At 39.2% G+C, this 21,725-nt stretch overlaps 2 protein-coding genes across 3 annotated transcripts in view; both read left to right on the top strand.

Moving 5' to 3' along the window:
* The first annotated feature begins 324 nt into the window (after window positions 1–324).
* Window positions 325–18,103, top strand: sult2st2 (sulfotransferase family 2, cytosolic sulfotransferase 2). 2 transcript variants are annotated; one of them, XM_086302759.1, is made up of 6 exons: window positions 325–393; window positions 14,972–15,183; window positions 15,890–16,016; window positions 16,194–16,288; window positions 16,400–16,580; window positions 17,152–18,103. In XM_086302759.1, the coding sequence occupies exons 2-6, from the start codon at window positions 14,983–14,985 to the stop codon at window positions 17,259–17,261; spliced, it is 714 nt and encodes a 237-aa protein (XP_086158885.1). In that variant the 5' UTR covers window positions 325–393; window positions 14,972–14,982; the 3' UTR covers window positions 17,262–18,103. The 2 variants fall into 2 exon arrangements, with proteins under 2 accessions (XP_086158885.1, XP_086158884.1); XM_086302758.1 differs by lacking the exon at window positions 325–393 and adding an exon at window positions 8,297–8,566.
* A 2,997-nt stretch (window positions 18,104–21,100) lies between these two features.
* Window positions 21,101–21,725, top strand: part of LOC147322808 (uncharacterized) — a 46,761-nt gene continuing 46,136 nt past the window's right edge. Inside the window, exon 1 of the mRNA XM_086302756.1 lies at window positions 21,101–21,125. The gene's annotated coding sequence lies outside the window, so the exon portion shown is untranslated. The remainder of the gene's footprint in view (window positions 21,126–21,725) is intronic.

Genomic DNA, 21,725 nt, shown 5'->3' with positions numbered 1-21,725 from the left:
AGAATTACGAAATTAAACGTAAACTTGGAATTCCTTTTGTCCACATTCCATTTGTCATTTTGACACACGGTCCACACACTTTGACACACTTTTCTGCTCAGGTATAGCCAATGGCGTGTCCAGCGGGGTGGCCTGGGGGGGCACAGGCCACCCCCCCAACCAGACTGGCCACCCCAGGTGCCACCCCAAAGGCAAAACAATAAAATTCAATCAAATATCAAATGTCCGATTATGTTTTCACGGTGACGCTCAGATATCCGAGTGTAAGTGAATGCAGCATCGGCTTCTGCGCTATATGCATCACGTTAGCAAAGGTAGGAGAGCCAAGCACAAAGAGGCACTGCAGGAAACAATTTTTCGGTGAAAGAAAATGAGGACAGAATAAATGTCCCGGTAAGTAATATTAAGTTTGTTGAGTTTAGTAAACTTCGGTGAAATTAGAATACCAAGGAAAAAATAACACTTAAAGAATTATTGCAGCCGTGGAATATTTCAGACAGTATGCTACTGAGGGCAGCTAACATAAGAGTTATGAGTTATAAGATATAATCTAAGTCGTAACATTGCTGTATGGAGCTGCAGATTTGGTTGCAGGTTAACATAGCTGGACTGGCCATCGGGCTTATTTGACTTATTTTTTATTTTTTTTGTAACGGCATGAACAATGAGAGGTGGTGGATTGGCCAGATGCAGGTCGATGTGTAGAAATAACTCCGTTGTTTGGTGGTGGCTATGGCGGGGCTTCCACAGAGGCAACAGGTGGATGAGGGAAGGGGAGGCAGGAGGAGAGCCCCGAGGCAGCCGCCAGTCCGAGTGTCAGGTGAACTGAACTTCAGGTAAGAAGTTATGACCTGCAGTCTATCTGGGTCAGATATAAACCAAGTTTAGGTGGAGTTTATTTTCATGTTGCTGACTTTTTACCCTCAGTTACAATAACTCATACTGCGTTCTAGCCAGCTTGATGGAGTTTTTAGGTGGGTGGGTGCTATGATGTTACTGATAGTGAACTTTATTTTATTCATAAGGTTAGTAGAGTTGCCAACGGCTCCTTAAAAAAATGGAATGGTCCCTCATTCAGAGAAAATATTACACGTTTCGTATTGAGCTGAGAAGAGACGCAGTTTGTCCCGAACTTCAGCTAGAATGCAAAAAGACACAAAGCTGGATTTATTCTGTCGTTATGCGGCACAGCTGCTTCTTCTCTCATTCTCTCCCCTCCCTCTCCTGTTGCTACTTCAATCATGAAACTCATCAATGATCAGCTGATCGTCTCTCTTGTTTGTTTATCGCCCACTTTGCGCCAGAAACAGGAAACCAGCAGATGTCGCGCTAAACAACAGCAGCACGTTTAAGCTTGATCAGCTGTTGTTAGAATGTATTTAATATGAATTTCTAGTATCAGCTGATGTTTGCTGGAGCCACAGCTGTAAAGCTGCTGGTCATGATGTCAGTTTGGATATGTGGTAAGAGGGAAACATGAAACCAGGAGATGTCCTTACTGAATCATCAGAGCTGAACAGGTGATGGAGAAACAGGTTTACCTTTTAGGTGACATGAATGAGTTGAAGTTATGAACTGTTTCTGAGAGACAAATAACACCAGGATCCTTTTTTATGTAGCTGACAGCTGGTAACTGTGCAGGGGCGGATCTAGCAAAGTGTTGCCAGGGGGCAGGTAGGGCATTAACAGGGAGAGGGGGGCACAAAGAAATACTTTTCTTTCTTATTCTCATTTAAAATGTCTCGCTTTTATTAAATAATTATCTAAATCTTACAACCAAAGTTTTTATCTGACGTAAAATGTATAGAAATCATACATATACCAACAAGACTGTACATCACTGTCACAACAGTGTTTGTTTTCATTCAAAGTCTTTATGGCTTTACTACCTGGTGGGTCAGTCTGTAGTCAAAATGCCCGATTTTCTGTCCCAGTCCAGCCCTGCAGGTTATACTGGCAGTGTCACCATGCCAGCTGAATGTATTTTATCATCAGCCAGTGCTGTTCTTTATCAATATTACCAAAGTTTACCATAAGGCAGCATAGAAAGTATTTACTTGCTTTCAGGTTTTATTCAAATGTTAGTCTTTTCAGTTGTGTCTCCACTTTTTTCCTGTTTCAAAATCAAACACCAGTTTGTGAGAAGATTATCTTCTTTTTTTAACAGGCAGAGAAAGTTTTGCATTGGAACTGGCTAATTTGTCAATTGTTTGTTACAAATGTTCGTATTTTAATATTCAAAAATGTTTTTGCCCAAAACATATGTGCACTACATGTCAGTAAAAATACTATGCAAATATTGCTGTCCTTGAATGCTGAGTAAACACTGACAAAGCACTGATTGTATCTCTTGTACTTTATCAACGCAGTATCTAAAAACTTTGCACCGTAGTGGTTAAAATCTCATTCTAATAAGAGTTAAAAGTGCATTTGGTTATTAGGTTTATAGGATTATTGAATTATGGTTAATGGTTGGTAGAATTTTTTTTTAAAACATTATCTGCCAATTAAATCTGCCACCCTTCTCCAAATCTGTGCCCCTACCTGGCCCCCCCAACAAAAATTTTCTAGACACGCCACTGCTTGTGATAGTGAAGATTGCAACTGTGTGAATTATTCTACATGGAGGAAGTTACATAATGAAACAGTCCAGGAATTTTGCATTGCCTCACATAGGCTGGTATGTAGAGAGTACACGTCTACTGATAATGATACACATATGTGACACAAGACTTGCTGGCAAGGGATCATTTTATTACACATGTGGGATGTAGGATTTTGCATGTTACTCTTAGCAGTTCTAAACCAGCAACATTAGCGGCTGCAATAAATTTGACTGCAGAATTGGAACTTATTAGAGGTTTGCAAAATGGCCACTTTGCTCAGGATAGTAATGTAGTTGTAGAACAAAAGTCAAAGAGGGATGAGCAGCTGGAAGTTTTACTTGGTGTAGTGGAAGGGAGAGCGGTTCAGTGCCTGAAATTGGAGCCCACGCATTTTGCTTCTATTCCCACAGTTGTCTAAGGAGCTTGGAAAGAAAAGCGTCTGGACTTCTTTGAGTTGCTTGAAGACGTTTCACCTGTCATCCGAGAAGCTTCTTCAGTTCTAAGCAGGGGCGGATCTAGAGAAATTTTCTTAGGGTGGCATGAGGGTGGCAAAGAAATCAAATGGGGTGGCAAAATCAAAGCCTTTTTTTTTCTCCAAACACACATGTAGGTGGTTATATATGGTTAAAATGATTCAAATGCAGTAAGTATACACGTTTTTCATATATATATATATATAGTCTATAACTTAATTATTGTCTGTAGCCCACATAATTACACACTTTAGTTACATAAAACATGTGAGTTTTGATGTTATGTACTGTATAGCCTGTATAATAAATAAATATGTAGCCCAATAAGTATAAACTCCAGAAAGCTACACAACATGGGGCGGTTCATTTACAAACACAAGTCTAACTTAAGTTTCACACTGTTTTTTGTTAGAAAACAATCACATTGTTACAGCTTAAATTACACAAAATGTCAGAAATCTGCACTGTCATGAACAAAAATGTAAACCTAATTTTTCATGATTTGTTGGATTAACCCACTGAGGTCTGAAATAAAACCGGCCATTTTTGACTCCTTTTGAGTTTACGTTTGTGTTTCACCCTCAGATTGTTTAATTTTTTTCCCCCCCTTGCCTTGTTTGGTATCATTCTTTTCAGCTCAACTGAATTTAGTTGTTTTTCACTGACATACTGCATTAGTACTACTATTACTATTAATAGTACTATTACTGATCTGAAATCACACAAAGAACTTAAAATCCTAGTAGTATTTTTTTACTGTAAAAACCCCCACAGACATCTTGAGTAAATTTTTATAACTTGAAATGCAAATATAAAATAATTGTACATTTTGTAAACATATACAACTATTTATCTAAAAATGCAGCCAATACACCTGCTGTTTTTTTTTCTACAACCATTTAAAAATATTACTAAAACTAAAATGAGAGAACAATCAGGTGTTGCAATAAGATGCCCCACAAATGATGTGTGCCAGTAAAAAAAAAGTTTGTCCACCAAAAGACAGAGAACAGCACAGGGATAAACCTGCAGGCCTGACAACAGGAGGTGTATCAGTCCGCTGGTTTTCTACTTAGTGACAGTGTTTACATTGCAAATGTGCCTTTGTGACATTCATTAGTTCCCTCACTGACACACAAAACAAAACGACTACACAACAGAACAACTACACAAGACAACACAACACACTAAGAATCCACTCCACACTAAACGTTTCTTTACTGTTTTCGTGCTTTCCTTAGAAAACGCTTTAAACACACACACACAAAAACGTGATGACAGTATTTAGAAAAAAGCGTGCCTTATATATATTATCACAACTCTAGATTTACTGGCCTGTAATTAAAATTTAAAAACTTTAAAGTCATAACTTTCAATGTGGGCTGAAATAGAGACTCAGGGTGGCTGCAGCTTGTTGCTATGTCAGCTTACATCAGTCATGTGATTTGCAGGTGCAGCGTGGACCACAGAGGGTTAATAACACTCACCTTCCTTCCATTTCCAGAGTGTAACATCCAACCACCTGTGTAAAATCCGAAATTCCCATGGTGTTGTTCAAAATGTGCTCTGGCACAATCAGAAGCATTGCTTATTACTTTTCTTTCCAAGCTCCTTAGACTACGATGACCTGGATGACTGAGAACCTTCACAGACATATTCCCAGTTATTCCCACTCTTCTCCCTCAGCCTGCTAGTTCCAGTAACAGGAGAAGGGTTTTGGTAGTGTGACTGTAGTCCACACATATGGTGAAATTGCCCTTATTTCCAGGAAAGGAGGCGTGCATAGGGCCCAATACCTGTCCATCCCAACCCTTTTAGTATCTGTCAGAGGCTTGGAAAGTGCTAAAGAAGGTTCTGAATGCATCGATGGTAAATTAGGTGGGTTTGTATTGGTTATTACAGGGAAATCATATTCCATTATACCTAAATCAGTTTGGTTCTGTATTACTAAGGGGGGGGGATCTGATTTGCAAGAGTATAGTAATGGGGGGGGGGGGGATCTGATTTGCAAGAGTATAGTAATGGGAGTGAAGAGCAGAAAATGGGGGGCTATGCATATTCTTGGGGGTTGTCAGTATGTTAGTTTGACTCTTTAGCCCTAGTTGCTAATTTCTTTTGGTTTTGTTAGGTTTTGTGAGGTTTTGACCTCACAAAACCTAACAAACGCATTTGACAGACATGGTAGTTTTGCATTCATAGATGAGGCGACGAAGATAGATAGAAAGGGGACTGGTGTTCTAGTGTGACGAGGGGAGGCTAGTTCCCTTCCTTACTTAGTATAGGGCTGGGAATAAGATGCCACCTATAAGTCCTTGCGGACTTTAGTTGCCATTGTAGCGCCAAAAAGTCATTGATTGAATTTAAACTGCTATAAATAACTTTTAAGCCTATGTATATGTGAAACGTACATTAAATGTATCCCTCATGAATGATATCAAGTTATCTTGAACCACAAACAACATTCCTGTCACAAGGTAGAAGCCTCAATCAGTTTTTTGACAGAGTGACTTTAATATATCCGTTATTTAACCCATACAACATCTGATTGACATTAAAAATGTGTTTTTTAAGACCGATCCGGCCAAAGGATAGCAGAAATATAACAATAGATCTATAAAGATATTTTAAGTGGCCAAAAAGGACGGGATTGGTTAGGTGCAATAACACAAACATATTTAAAAAAACATGTAATTTTTTTTTTATATATAAGCCCTTTGCAAATCATGTACACTAAAGTCTTTTTACAAATATAAGTAAAGACATTACACATAAAAAACACTGAAACACAGACCAGATCAGATCCCAAGGGAGGTCTGGTGTTTCTGTAAGATCCGTATCGTTGTTTTATTGTCGGAGGGAACGTAGACGGGGAGAGATGATCCAAGTTCAGGCTGGGAGCTGTAATCGGAGCTCCAACCTAATGGTTTTCACTGCTTGCAGTGTCAATCATTTACATGCGGTTGTTTGCAGTGTATAGATCCCTTTGAAGTGTGCTGTTTTTTGCCCTCCCTCGGGTACATAGGTGGCCTCCCTTCAGCCTTTGTCTGCGATCCTCGTTTTAAAGTGCCAGCTGTGAAATAAAGTTTTGGGTCTTAGCTTGCGTGGCAGTGTTTTATTTTCGGCTCTCTGACTTATAATTGTGAATATTACAATATAAGCTCTGTTATCAGCTCCAATAACAGCTCTATTATCCCAACAAACAATGAAAAATAAATAAATATATTGTGTATTACTAAGTCCGTAAATTTTACACGAATCGTTCAATGATTACTTTTTTTTTTTTTTTTTTAAATTAAACTTTATTTACAAACAACAGTTTAACATACAAGGCACCATCATTAATCCGATTATGTTACATCCTCGGTTGAGCATTATAGCAAAACAAACAAACAAACAAAACGAACAAAAAAAACCCCAAAAACAACAACAATAAGCACAAAGTTAAAAGAGTTAGCACAAAAATAAAGAACAGTCATTGAAGGATTCGAACCAAAGGCAAAAACTAACGTGCAAAAAAAGGGCAGATTATAAAATAGGGAGTTTTTTGTTTTTTTTAACATAGGTTAAACTCTTTAAATAAAACAACAAGTTTATGGGCTTTCTTGTTATTCACAAGTTTCAGCGATTTAGCCCAGAGTCTAAAGTCATTCAGCCATCTGTTTATACATGGTTTAGCTTTAAAGTATCTGCATTTGTGAAGAAAAAATTTTCCCATTAACAAAATCGTCCTAATCAACAGGTCAAAATCTGCATTCTCAGCAAGTATTCCAAATTTTATTACTGTCACCGTCAAATGTGGTAACTGAATTCTCCTGGACTGTAGCCAGCTCCACATGTCAGTCCAGAAGGAGTGCACTGATTCACAGTTGAAAAACAAGTGATCCAGACTTTCAATATCATTTTCACAAAATGTGCAGGCGTTCACATCTAAATTAAATTTCCGTCTTAAGAATTCATTGGTTGGATAAACCTCATTAATGATTTTAAAGTGAACCTCTTTTACTTTAGGGGAAAGAGGAAGTGAAATATACTTTTTTCTTATCGCCTTAACCTCCATGGTCTCAAATTCTTTAAGGATATAATTTCTTTTAACCGGATTAGGGAAAATTTCGTTTATCAAAATATTCCTGATCACTTTGTTTGTAAACCTGCTGTCACCAAATTCAACTCCAGCTATGCAGAGCTGCCTCAGTCCAGGAGAAATTTTAGAGTGCACAATATCTTCTTTTATCATTGATCTCAAAGGGACTGGAATGGCTTTCACTAGGGATTTATATCTCTTAACAGTACATCTTACATCAAATTTCTCACAAAACGTCTCATGCTTTAATAAGACCCCATTATCATCCATAAAAGGTCTATACAGGCCAGAACATCCAGACTGGCCAACAGCCTGTATCCACAGGCTGTGAGGCTCCTGAACTCTCTGCCCCCCTCTCACGGACAATAACCATATCCAACTTCTTAATAGCAATGAACTGGTCTGCATTGGTGCATCATATCTTTATTCTCTTCCCCCTCCTGCCCCCCCCCCCCCTCTTTCTTAAATAGATAACTATCATATCTGATATCATATCTCACAGTACAATAATATTGAATGGGTTGCATTGTTGTATTTTGTCATGTTTCTCAGGTCTTTGTCTGAATTTCTACGAACATTATTGCTAAGGATTGTCTTATTGCATTGGAGTCACACTGGGTTAAATATGTACACTTGGGTTTTAAGGGGTATTTATTATTTTCTTCTTTTTTGGGGGTTGTATGGAAGCCCCAAACGCAATTTCATTGTTCTTGACAATGACAATAAATAAATAAATACTAAATACTAATACTAAATGAGCTACAGCCCAAATCCCTTTAGATCTCCATTCATCCACGTACACAGATTTCCTACACAAACGAATATACCTGTTGTTCCATATAGGGGTATTGTGAGGAGTAAAGTTATGTTTGTAGATTAATTTCCAGTAGAGAAGGACCTGCTGATGGAAAGCTGAGAGTTTAACAGGTAACGAACTGCAATCAAAGTCACAACGTAACAAAAAGTCTATTCCACCCATTTTGCCAAAAATCACACTGGGAATAATGTTCCAAAAGGAAATAATGTTCCAAAAGGAAGTTCAATGATTACTTGGTCATGAATGCTTGAGCTTTGACAAAGAATCGCACACTTGTTGGAAAGTGACGCAAACAGAAGCCAGCGCGAGACCACAGGAGAAGCGGGAGTTGCGCTACAGTCTCGAGCTACAAAAACAGTGATAGTGCGTTAAGTTGAGACAAAGTCCAGCAGTTTTTCAGCTCGAAGCTCTCAGAGCTGTTTTCAGTGAGCTGCTTCTGCTTGTTGAAGCATGACTGAGACAGAGTTATACACGCTGTACAAAGGCGTCTATGTGCCTTCAAGTCTCCATCCGCCCGAGAGCCTCAGGTACTACGAGGAGTTTGCGTTTCGTCCGGATGACATCCTTATTGTAACGTACCCCAAGTCTGGTGAGTGATCGCGGTTCGACTGCAAATGGTTTCTTTTATGCTAAAGAGGGGTTTGTTTCAGTAGGCTGGAAGAGGATTTTTCAACCTGTCGTTTTCTTATTATAAGCAGCAATAACACTATATAATCGTCCTGGCGTTGGTCTAACACGTCGTTTAAAACAAGGATTGCTCTTAGTTTCCATTTTATGCGACCACGTTAATGGTATGTATTTAGCATTAAATTTCATTGTGGGGTTTATTTTAAATGTGGGAACCTTGTTGGAAAGCTCTCATCCCCGACTGTCCGTTGAGTCTCCGGCAGAAACAGGTCTGTCAATGCCCGGCGTCTAAATATATGCAATTCACTCCAAACCTGAGAACCTCATTTCTCTGGATCACCAGTGACCGTCTGCCACAAAGTTATTGACGATGCTTCCATGTATATTTATGCCTAATGTCTTTGAGTTGACTACAGTATAGAAGCAATGTATGAGGGTTATAAAATACATAAATTACCTGTTTTATACACTGTTAGAAAAAGCATCTTGAAAAAATGGTAATATTCCGGCAGCTGGGGCGCCAAAATACGACCGTATAATTACAGAAAATAACTCCCGCATAAAAATACGGTTATTTCCAGTAATGAAAATACAATTAGTTGCGCTAATTTGACATGGGATTCTGCCTTTTCCAAGTGCTTTTAGACATTAAATTAGGAACATTTTTACGTGATCAAACAATGAAATTACGTATAAACAAGGTCACTGAATGTGGAAATATGAATCATAATACGTAAATGTACAGAAATATACAGTTAACAGTTGGTTTAAATAATAATTGATTGCATGCCCTGGGACAGACTGACAGAGGCGAGGCTGCCATCACTAGTAGGCGGTAGGTGAAGAGTCTTGACCACGGACACAACGACGGAGAGTGTCCGAGCCGGGGCGTGAACCGGCAATCTTCTGATCACAAGGCGAACTGCCAACTCTTGAGCCCCGAACGCCCTAACTAGTAATGATAATAATACTTATGTGATGAAACACAAGCTTATAGGGATCGTGTTATATACTTTTCCATAGCATTACATTTGAATTCAACAGTTCAATCTTTCAAATAACGGACAGATATTTGTGAGATCATGATACATTTGTGAATGTATTTTAATAATCTAAATATGCATATGCACAGACAGATACATTTAATAATCATAACTGTTGTGATATTTTGATACCACGGTAGCATTTACAGGATATTGCTTTATAGTGAAAACTGTTACTCAATAAGGCCCATTTACTAGTTGTTTTTCTCTTTCTCTCTGACCCAAGAATTGATGTGTAAGAATCACAGGCTGGTACCCCAAGGTACCAGCCTGTGATTCACAGAGACGAGACGACTTCCTTACTCCCATCCTCCCTTCCTTATCTTTTAGAAAAGAGCTTGTTAAAAAGCCAGGTGGTTTGTTTCAGAATTCACTAATGAAAGAACTCTGTATTCTATGTCTAGGAGTGTATTTTGCTGGGATGATCATAAATTGTAGCTGAAGAGAGAAACTACACAAAGGATACTTCTTTGCTCACAAGGCAGGAAGACGTTTCCTTATTTGGTCTGTACCGGTTTGAACTGAGAATCTGCTGACACACGAACCTTTTTCCTCTATATAAGCTGTTGTATGATAAATAAACCTCTGAGTCAGTTTGGAATGACACCTAGAACGGTCTCCGTGTCTTGTTCTTCTGAACTGCTCCCGGTACTCCGGCCGGTACCGTGATTGCCCGTTGATCATGCATGAGAATATTTTAATTTTGTTATATGTTAAAGGATGAACTCTGCTTATTGGTGCCCACGCTTTAGGAGGAAACTCGATCTATGACAGAGATTTCCTTCAATGACAATTATGTTGTATTACATTACAGTGATTTAACGTTAATTTACATTCAAAATGTGAAGTCAAAGTCTATTTACGTAACTTTAATGATGTTCTAGAAGAACAGAACATTACTGTAAAATGCAGTAAAATACCTTCATATTAGGGTTTTTTCCTACGGTCGCAGCCATACCCGCGACCTTGTTGTTAGTTCACATTCATTGGCCGATGCCTAGCGTCATGTTATTTATATTAATTGCAATTCCTACCTCTACATTTCTTTTTCAAAATATATAATTAGCACAGCGCGTCCGTGCAATGTTTTACATTGTGGCATGCAGAGAAATCTTAACCCCAAGCTGGTAGGGGAGCTCTTTATTAAAACACTTGTGGTGCAATGTGCCTCAAGGTTCAACAACAGCACAACAGAAGTCACTCATGGTACAGCACTCTCTCTACAAAACAACTGTCAGTGACGCTGCACCACGGTGTAAACACAACATTCAAGATAACAGTTTAAAGTAACGTAACCATAAACAATGAAACAAGAACATCTAAACAGCAGCACATGTCCCAAAGCATGATGGGAGACACTTCTGGATGTATTTTTACGATCTAAATATGCATATGTACAAAAAAATTTATTTAACAAACAAGTAAATTGTGTTTTATTACATTTACAGTGATGTTATGTTATTTTACATTTGACATGTCAGATCACAGTCTACTTATGTAAATGTAATGATGTTCTAGAAAAACAGTACACAACTGTAAACTACACAGTAAAATAATTTGACATTACTATTTTTTGGAACAGTGTAATACAGTTACCGTGGCACAGAGCAGCTGTACCTGTATTAGTGCATTATACCTGCATCCTTTCTTCATGTTATGTACAAACCCCTCGTAAAAATAATTTCAGTACATTCTATTTATCAAGATGAGCAATAACATAAAAAAAAATCACAGAACCACTGTTTGGCTGGTATTTCTGAAGAGACGGACCCTATATACCCTATGAATGTGCTGTGTGGTACTAAGGCTCAAAAATGTCTTCTGGCACTTTTCTTTATGTTTTTGTTAAAGGTGCTGTGACAATAGATATGACTTTACATGCTACTTGCCCTTTTAACACAATGAATCACGTCTGGTTGATTTTTAGTCATAAAGCCACAGACAGCAGAGCTTTTCTACCAGCAGCTGGGGGTGGCTGTAGCTCAGCTAGTAGAGCAGGTCACCTAATGATCAGAAGGTTGGTGGTTTGATCCCCGGCTCCTCCAGTCTGCATATCAAGTATCCATAGGCAAGATGTTAACTCCTGCTAACTAACCAGTTGCTCTCTGATGCGTCCATCAGTGTGAATGTAGTTAGAGTGCTTGTGAGAATAGGTGAATGTTGTATAGAGTGCTTTGAGCACTCTTGGGGAGTACGATATAAGAATCAGTGTATTTACAACTTAAAATGTGATGTTCAGTACCAGAATGGTGTTTTTTACTTGCAAAAACAGAGGAATACAAGTGAAGTTTTATTAGAGTTTGGACATATTTTCTACAAAGTATTTGTGAACACCAAAAACAATCAGCAGGCGATGGATGGATTTAAAAGGACAGACAGGAAGTGGACTAGATCAGCTCTGTCTTAGACAGGGACTTTAGCTTGGATAAAATTAAAAAAGTTAAATAAATACAGTGCTAACTGAAGAAAATGGATGGCTTATTGTAGTTTTAGTTTAAGCTTTCTCATTATTACAAGAGAAGAATGCATATTTAGGGAACTGTGTACAACTGGTTCATTGTCAAGCCAGCATTCAGTTTTGCTAGAATGGCAGGACAGATCTGAGCAGCACAAACGAAACTTTTTGCAGCACAAACCAGCACAAATGTTTGACATCAACTTTTTAAAATTTGACACTCAAGTTTGCCAGTGTCATGAAATGAGGTGAGCGAGTTTATGCTGACTACTGTGGGCCTATAGTAAATATTTGAATACTGCATTAAGCTCGCTTTGTACAGAAAGATCTTTTAGTAACAGACTCGTGAGTAGAACATAAAATGCCCACAGACTGTCCGGACCATACTATGCACAATCACAAGGTAAGGCAAACAAGTGAAACATATATCTGGTCTACTACATTAAGGTGAAAGATTCTGGAACTCGCTCATTTCTAAACCCTGGTTATTGTCACGGTTCTGGGTCTGGGGACGCAGGGTTTATGTTTTCTGGTTTTTGAATATTCTTTGATTTAGTGTTATTCATGTAATAGTCTTTGTATTTCTTGTTTCTTAGTTATTTTCTGTAGTTTCTATGATTTAGGTTGTGTTTATGCCTTTGCTGTATTCCACATTTCATATCTAGTCACCCTTTTCTCTATGTTCATGCAGCTCCTCTGTCCAGACTATGTTCCCTCCTTCTCCCTAGTCAGTCATATCTCCTGGTCTCAGTGTCAAATCCACGTCATACGTTCACACCGATCATGCTATGACAGTGTGAACGGCACAAATCCGATATTTTCAAATCCGATCTGGGTCACTTATGTGGTACTGAATCCGATACATATCCGATGTTTCAGAAAGCGACTGCTGTTTGAACGGTCAAGTCGCATTAAATCCGTCTTTTACGTCACTGACACAAGACAGACGCCAATTATCAGCGCCGGAGAAGCGCCCGATAAGACATCGTGAACGCTTCCTGGCCATCCGGTGAAACTGCTGGGAAGACAACGTTGGAGAAACGTGAACATTTTATTTGTACTGTATAATCTGCAGATTCTGACAGAAATCTGCAACTATCCTTTGAAGCAACGCTCCTCTAAAACAGCAATAAGGATAATTATTAGGTTATTTACATTATTATGGAAATAACAAAATTGGGAAACGTGAAGTCCGAAGTCTTTATATTAAGGGCCATCAGTCAAACAATAGTTTGCTCTGGGTCTAAACAGAGCGCGTTGTGTGTGACGTCTTCTTTTGCGCATGCGGGCCGCTTTGAGCGTTCACACTAGAGCGCGTTTGCTGTCGCATTTTATTTGTAGTGTCAACAAGCAGACAAAGAAATCGGATTTGATCAAAAAATCGGAATTGAGCATTAAGACCTGCAGTGTGAACGTAGCCTTAGTCTGTGTCTCATGTTTCCTGGATTATTTTGATAGGTCCTTGTGTAGTGCTTGCTTAGTGTGTTTAGGTTTGCTTCCTCCCTGTCTCGTTATGTTTGAGTACTCCCAGCTGTGCTGTCCTCCCGTGTCTCATTCCCTCATTATCCCTTTGTGTATTTAAGCCATTTGTCTTCCTCTGTTTGCTGCCGGATTATCTGCGTATCTCCCCTTGTGTTTCTATGTCTCGCGTTTCCCATTCTCCAGGTTTCCATGTCTCAGGTTTCCATGTCTCAGGTGCTCAGGTGCTCAGGTCTTTAGTTTCTTTGTACTTGTTTTTAAGGTTTCTCCCAGTTTAGGTTTCACTAATTTAGTCATTGTCACATTTGGCTTTGTTTGACTTCTGCTCCGCCATAACAAAGGCTCACTTTCAGTTCAAGTTCTGTTCCATCTCCAATGCTTGCGTTTGGGTCCTCTCACTCATAAGGAATACCGTCGTGGTCATAAAGATTGTAGCTAGCCGGCTACAAAGCCTGGTTTCCGGCTTCCTCTTTGTAGTGGACTTTCTCCGACCTTTGATTACGTTTCTCCTGAGCCTGGAAATTTAAAGTCTGTGTTTTCAGAAACAGAATCATCTGCTCTAAGGACTTAAAGAACTGTGTTACTCCCACTCCTCCCTGTGCTCACTCCTCCCTGGTCTGGAATAATAATTCCAAAGATTGTTTATTCTGAGACTGCGTGACTGTGAAACTGGGCTCCTCAGAAACTGAAACTCCCCTCAGAGGCTGAGCCTGTGACCTCAGCTGGCTCTGCACTCCTGGAGGCAGTGCAGCCTTCTTCTCCTCCTCCGTCAGCTGGGAGCTAGGCGAGTTCATCCAGCCAGCCATCCCGATCAGATTGCATAGGCTGCGCAGCCCCAGCTGCTGCATCCTGAGCCAGCTGTGTGCCCTGCACAGCTCCAGATAGCTCTGCTTCAGCCAGAGGTTTCTGCACCTGCTGGCCCTGTTTCGCCTCAGCCGAGCCCCTGCAGCCTCCTGTTTCAGCTGGAGGCTCACATGAGCCCGCTCAGCCATTGCCTGCCTCAAGTCGCACCATACAGTTTATACCACAACAATAAAATGTATTATTATGACTATCTTCTTCAGTCCTGCTGTCTCCCTGCCGGATCTTCTCCTCTTTCCGTCCTCGTCTGACCTCACCTCGTATCTGCTCCTCTTCCTGCAATAACAGAAGACGCCTCCCTGACTAGCCTTGATTATTAATATTATGCTACTGATTCTATTTATTATTTAAGTTTGGGAAATTCTGTTCGGACACCCTCAGCCCAGTATGATGTGTAAGCGTGTTGCAAAAACCCTCTGCACTCTACATGTTAATCAAGATAATTCAATTCAGTCGAACCGCTGAGCTCTAATATTGGGAGGCCCAAATAAAAGCTAAATCAAAACATGAGATTGTTTCTTTTTTGTAGGTACGACATGGATGCAGGAGATGCTCCCTCTCATCATCAGCGGAGGGGATCCGGCCTCCGTTGAGACTCTCCACAACTGGGACCGTGTTCCATGGCTGGAGGAGAATCGAGCCCTTACCCTCAACCTTGAAAAGAGGCCGTCTCCACGCATGTTTACAACTCACTTCCACTACAGCATGATGCCGCCATCCTTCTTTGAAGTTAAACCAAAGGTAGGTCTGCCACATAGTTTGGTTTGTGGGTCATTAAAGCTGTTAATTCAAATGTGAAATGGGATGTTTTATGGGTCTCTTTAATTCCTGCTATAGAGTAGCAGCTTCTCCTCCTTAATAATAAATAATTGGCATAGATATGCTGGGATTCATCCAGGCATAATCTAAATTGAGTGGTTTAAAACATGAATGTAGCACAGGCAGCCAACATGTACTTGTAAAAGACATGTAGCCAACAGCCCCTAATATTAGCCTGATAAAACACTGAGTATACAACTTGTCGGAGAAAAATGTGAAAGTCTTTGTCAGGTTTCCTCCGCACAGAAAACTGATGTGGAAAGAAAATGAAGTAACTGAAAGAACATTACAACACAATTTAAAAGACACAACAACAAGAACAGAGGATTTGTCATTACTCACCACTGACAGCTTCTTATGAGACCTCAGGCTATTACTTAGTAGTTCCTATAAGAAATACAGGGTTTGTATTCTGCTGTGCCTGTGTCCAAGTGTCTGGCATGGCAAAGTAAGCAACCATACAAAAAAAATCACCAGTGAGAAGGTCTGTGATTGCATGTGAAGGACAGGTTATGAACTCAAAGTGCTTTGTCTGTGTAATACATACATTGTAGTTTTATTTGGTCATAGAGCTACAAACTTAAATGTTGAATATTTAAAGTGAAGTAATGATTTGTCATTACTCCAGGTCATCTATGTCATGAGGAACCCCAAAGATGTGTTTACGTCTGCTTTTCACTATTTCGGGTCAACTTCGTTCCTGGTGAAACCAGGCCCACAGAGCGAGTTCCTCCAGAAGTTCCTAGATGGAGAAGGTTGTTCTTTTTTTTTACTCTGTATTAGAACAGCAGGTGACATTTAGCCTTTTATTCAGTTGTATTTTACAACTGGTAACAAGAGGAATAAGGATTGATGAAGTTGAACCATTAATGCAGAGACGTTTGCTATTGTATTCATAATAACTCAAAGGGAATCTTTTCTTTGTCTTTCAGTTATATTTGGTTCCTGGTTTGACCATGTGAAGGGTTGGCTCAATGCTAAAGATAAGGAGTCCATCATGTACATCTCCTATGAAGAACTTTTAAAGGTGAGAACAACTGCAAATGCTTTCCAAATAATTTAAACACGAAAAAAAGAGTCAAACACTGAGATTCGTGGTAAGAACATGAGCTGAACGGTGTTTGTCTGCACGGTGCAGGACCTGAAGGACTCTGTGGCCAGAATCGCTCAGTTCATGGAGAAATCTCTGGATACTGGAGTAATAGAGAAGATAGCAGACCGATGCTTGTTCAAGAACATGAAGAAAAACAGCATGTCGAACTACTCGGCTGTTCCTAAAGAAATCATGGACCAGAGCAAGTCTGAATTCCTCAGGAAAGGTGTGTTTTTGTAATACTACTGAGAATGGTTACCGCACCCAACCCCTCTCCCCCCGTCAAACCCCCCCGAAGTATGTTGGTTTTGAAGCTGTACTGTATGGTGAAATAGCATGAGTTATATCTCTTATCCACCCCCCTATAACTTCGACTGGCATGTCTAAACAGGACTCTGGGAGGAGGTGAATGTGGATGTAGGTTTTAAAATGAAAGTATGCAGGCAGGAAAATGTTGGAGTACCTTGGATTATTGGTAATTCTTTTTGTCCTTGTGTTCCTCCTTTGCATCACCGACCCAGCGCTCTTTTATCAGACTTTTAAAGGTTCTAATTGGTGCAGAAAAAGTTTTGACTCTGTGTTTGCACCTGGACGTGATACCTAGGTTTTAGAAATGAACCAAGAACTTTCTAAATGATCACCTGAGATAGGGTTTGGATTTTTAGCTTATAAGCCTGGTAATAGTACGTAAGGAACTGAGAAAAACTGTAACAGAATTTTACATTTACAACCTAAAATAATAGACACAACAGTTCCTTCAATTTAGGTTTAATTCTTCTCTGTGTGTTGTGTTTCAGGAATTGCTGGAGACTGGAAGAATCAGCTAACAGAGGCAGAAGCAGAATGCTTTGATGCTGTTTACAAAGACAAAATGAAAGATGTCAAATATAAATTTGTTTGGGATTAAAAGACTAAATGAAAGTCATTTCATCATAGAATTAGAGAAACAAAGTAGAGCATTAAATGGTTTGTTGATATGTATTCATGACGTAATTTCGTAGTTATCAACATAAAACTGGTAACAGCATTCTGATTGGTGCAAAACCAAAATCAGCTCTGTTTAAGTGAAACCCTGGTGGAGTGAGGGAGTTGTCAGGGTCGATGTCAGTGATGATGTTGAAAGAGTCCGCGAAATAATTTTCCACTAGGCTAGAGAACTGTGAAACTTAAAATATCCAATGTCACTGAATGAGAGTGGCAATAGGACCAGTAAAATGTAACATGTATTTGTTTATTCTATGCCATTTTGTTTTCTGCTTCCAAACTTTCAAATGATGTACTTTTAACTCAATACCATTTATATTAACTCTTAAGTTGCTTATTCTGCAGATTTTAAAGCATAAAATGTGATAAAAAGCTATATTGTTACAGATAAAGCTACCCCCTGATGCACAAGTAATTAAAAGCATGTGATATAAACATTCAAAAATTATGATCTAGTAATATAGTGCATATATTCTGCATAATTAAAGTATATTCTAATGCTCAAACATTTGTTCCATTACTTAAGTAGATTTATGCCTTTATTCAATATGAAACAGTTTTTACATTTGGGTGCAATGCCACTTTACATATAATACTTTTGCATACGCACACAGGTCTGCACAAGTATGCAAGTTTTCCTGTGCTGTGTGTTTTTCTGGTCAAATGCTCTGAAGTGTCACAAGGAGTTATGCTACCCTCTGTAGCTCAGATCGTACATCTTGTCTGTTAAAGTGGTCACTGTGCCAGATTAAAGTCCTAAAATCTTGCCTAAGTCATGTTTGTTAAATGTTACTACATGTACAATATTGTTAGAAAGAATGTACAAGCTAGCAGTGTATGGGACATCAATGATAACGTGGTGTAAATCATAATTGAGTTCAATGCAATGTTACATCACCAGTCATCTGAAGGCTGTTACGTCCCCTGGCTAGTCTAGGGGGTTGAAGGGACGAACATAAAGGTGGATAGAGAAGGAGGAGCCAAGATGGTAATTTTAGAAGGTTTATTTAATACTGGTGATGGGATTTGGGGTCAGACTGAGGTATAACGTCAGGGAGAGCCAAGGCCAACATAACAAACAAAACATCCCTGATGTAGAAATAAAAGAAACTTACCTAACTCCAAAGAAACAACATATACAACCTATAACCATAACCTACCTAACAACACATAAACAGGAGAAAACAGGTTGTCAAAACAAAAGGCAGCTCTCCCCTACAAGCCGTCTGAACATGAAAACAACAATGCTCATACAAGATCCAAAGGCATGCAAGCCTGCACAGGTATGGCAACCAAAATAGCCAGAAGGCACAGAAGCACAGCTCCACAGACCTTAAATAGTGCTCTGCTGATTACCAATTAGCCGGACTCTGCGCAGCATCCAATCGGGACAGAGGAGGTGGAGCCTGGACAAAACAAAGGGTTAGTAGGGAGAAGAGACATCCTCCTGGGGGATGTAACAAGGCACTTTAGATTATAAGGTAAAGATCATTCAGTATAAGACAGAAAACAGCAACAATCAGACTATCCCTTATGAAAAAGCCCTTGGAGAGAGTGGGAAGGAAGAACTATTTAAGCATGAAAATACATCTTGCAGAACCGGACTCAGTCTTCTGCCATGACGGGCTGTGAAGTGACCATAAAGACACAGAGTAAAACAAAATGTATGAGAAGATAAAACCAGTGACGGTTAATGGTGTCATACTGATTATCATGTTTGCTTTCACAGCAGTGGGATTGCTGAGCCTCACAGAAAAGAAGGTACTGTCAAGAAAGAATTAGCAGACCCAAAATGATCTGCTTCTTTAGCTTGCTATTTAACCTTCAGTAGCAAGCTGCAAACCTTAACTAAGCAATCATTATGAAGTCATTTGGGCTCATAAACCAATAAATGGTTTAGACAGGGTTTTTTTGTGTGTGGTTCTGAACAGACAGCCTTTGAAAGGTCATGCTGTAAAAGCTGGCTGTAACTGAACGCAAGATTGTTCCATAATTGTTTGTAGTTGTCTGAATCACTACTGCAAATCCTTTTTCTAATAACTAAGTGCAGGGTGGAGTTTAGAAAGAAATCTATATCTGTAAAATTCTTTCTTTGTCAAAACGTGAACTCTTTGCTCTTTCACGTGGGTGCGTAGGGAAAGAATTTACTTAAACTAATCATAAGTAACGATTATGGAATGCCTCTTTCCCCCCCATAGTTTCCACCGCTTTTCTTTTCTTCTTTCAAATGTAACAGATTGCAATCTTTGTAAATATGTAACTATTTAATGACTTAATTTTTTGTATTTCCGTTTACTCACACTTGCAAAATCTTTCCTCTGCTCCACTTAAAGTCAGAGGAAAACTACTGTGCTTTGTCCTGCAGTACACAGTCCTTTTGCTATTTTGCAAAGAACAGTTGTCCAATTAGCGCCTCATTCTATGTCACACCAGTTTTTACAGTGTAATGTCCCTGATGACACATTCTGCTTGCGTTTCAGGGTGACACTGATAATAATACAATTATAAGCAATTCATATATTTTTCATTTGTTTTTTCCCCCCCAAAAAATTGGCATTCGGTTGTGGAAATACTTCAGCATTCTTGAGTTGCGTAAAATTGAGCCAGAGATCATTGTAGGACTGAGCAGAAGATCAGCTGTGCCATCCCTTTATGATTTCAGTATTTTACTGAATAATTGTCCAAACAACGAAAGGGTCACAAATTAGGGCACAAACAGATTTTATTTAATTAAAAAATGAGGGAAGTCAGATCCCTCTTCCGTGGAACCAGGTCCCACTTTTGGTTCAGGAGACAGGCACCCTCTCATCTTCAAAAAAAGGCTTAAAACTTTCCTTTTTGCTAAAGCATATATTTAGGGCTGGATCTGGTGACACTGAAGCTCCCCCTGCTGGGGACATCAAGAAGCACTGTGTGTTTATAGAGCAGTCTGTGTTTAATCATTAGTTATTATTCATCTCTGGCTCTCTTCCACTGTCTTTTATCCTATTTTTATCCTAATTATATTATGGCTGCCCCTCCCTGAGTGTCCCAGAGGCTTTTTTCTGTTAAAGGGGAGTTTTTCCTACCCACCACTGCCAAGGCTCATGAGGTGCTGTTTGATTGTTGGAGTCTGTTATTGTCTATTATTGAACAGTGTTAAACTTGCAGTAAAAGTTGCCTTGAGGGAACTATTGTTGCTGTTTGCTGCTATATAAATTGAACTGAAACTGAATTTGTCCAGAGTCTGTTGCTATCTGGGCAACTAATCTCACAACTGTCTGCGTCTGATCTGTTTCTCCAGATGTTTATCTTCAGTTGTTGTGACCTACACTTGGCCCTGTCAGGGGCACAGCTCAATAATTAGATTTAAAAACTAAATGCAAAATTAGTGCATCTAATGGAAATTCACATTACAAAACATTTTATATTTTATGCCACACTTGTATTTTGCCTGTAACAAAATAACAAGCCGATTAAAACGACTCTCCTATTTTTTCTCTCCTGTTTTGTGAGTTAAATATCATGGTCAGCACGGACACAAACATACAATTCCTCCATCCACTGGAAATGGGGTCTCAGAGTTGCTGATCTCAGAGTTAATCAACTCAAGAGTTTACTTTCAAACTCAAAATTTCTTGTACATGCTTCCAGGAATAGAGGACTCAAGTGCACAAGAGTGAAAGTTTAACACGTTTATTGAAGTCACAGAGTCAGACGTGGTTGAACTGGTTGAGGCACCAAACGACATTCCTACAGTAAGTGCAATGATCTTTTGACTACCAAGAGGCTTGAGTAGCATGCCAAGGTGAGACATGTTAAGCCTTTAAGAAAGTTTGTTTGACGTCTATTGGGGTGTTGTCATCGGCATTTTTAAATATTCAACCAAAGAAATGGTAAAACCTAAGTTCAACTTTACACTTTTTTTGTTTGTTGTTGTTGTTTGTATGTGTTTCTGAACTCATAAACAACTGTTTTTGTTTTGTTTTTTATGACATACTTGTTCTTCACAGACACCCACTACAAATAGATGATTTATAGAATAGGATACTGGGGATTACACAAAATATAAAGCGTGTATTCATCAATCTCACACTGAAAAGGGAGTGTTAAAGGGGAAAGGGGGAGGAAACGGGATCTTAAACAACTTGTTTCAGACACTAGATCAGCAGTTGCTGATAATGTCACTGTCTAACACAAAAGCTGCCCTAAGGCTACCTCACTACCTCAGAATATACATTCACACGTCTCTGAAAACTGTTTATATGTCTGTTTGGTTTTATATGTCAAACTTAGAAACAAAATAGTGACAAATTTGATTGTGAGTGATATACTATTTGTGAGTAGCTTTCGCACATGAACGCCTCTAAAGCAGAGAACGGTTTTTTACCACCTTTATCGAGCAACG

This window comes from Aulonocara sp. 'chitande type north' Nkhata Bay, linkage group LG8 (genome assembly GCF_057382095.1).
Source record: "Aulonocara sp. 'chitande type north' Nkhata Bay isolate Kocher_YH1m ecotype deep benthic linkage group LG8, A_spYH_male_GT1.1, whole genome shotgun sequence".
Lineage (NCBI taxonomy): Eukaryota > Metazoa > Chordata > Actinopteri > Cichliformes > Cichlidae > Aulonocara > Aulonocara sp. 'chitande type north' Nkhata Bay.
This window is presented reverse-complemented; position numbering and strand designations above follow the sequence as displayed.

What these genes read in the sequence shown, in the direction of transcription:
- sult2st2 (XM_086302758.1), top strand. Translation starts at nt 8,428, where the DNA reads ATGACTGAGACAGAGTTATACACGCTGTACAAAGGCGTCTATGTGCCT. An exon ending in TGTAACGTACCCCAAGTCTG is followed by an intron (nt 8,567 to 14,971) that starts GTGAGTGATCGC and finishes TCTTTTTTGTAG; the next exon opens with GTACGACATGGATGCAGGAG. An exon ending in CCTATGAAGAACTTTTAAAG is followed by an intron (nt 16,289 to 16,399) that starts GTGAGAACAACT and finishes TGCACGGTGCAG; the next exon opens with GACCTGAAGGACTCTGTGGC.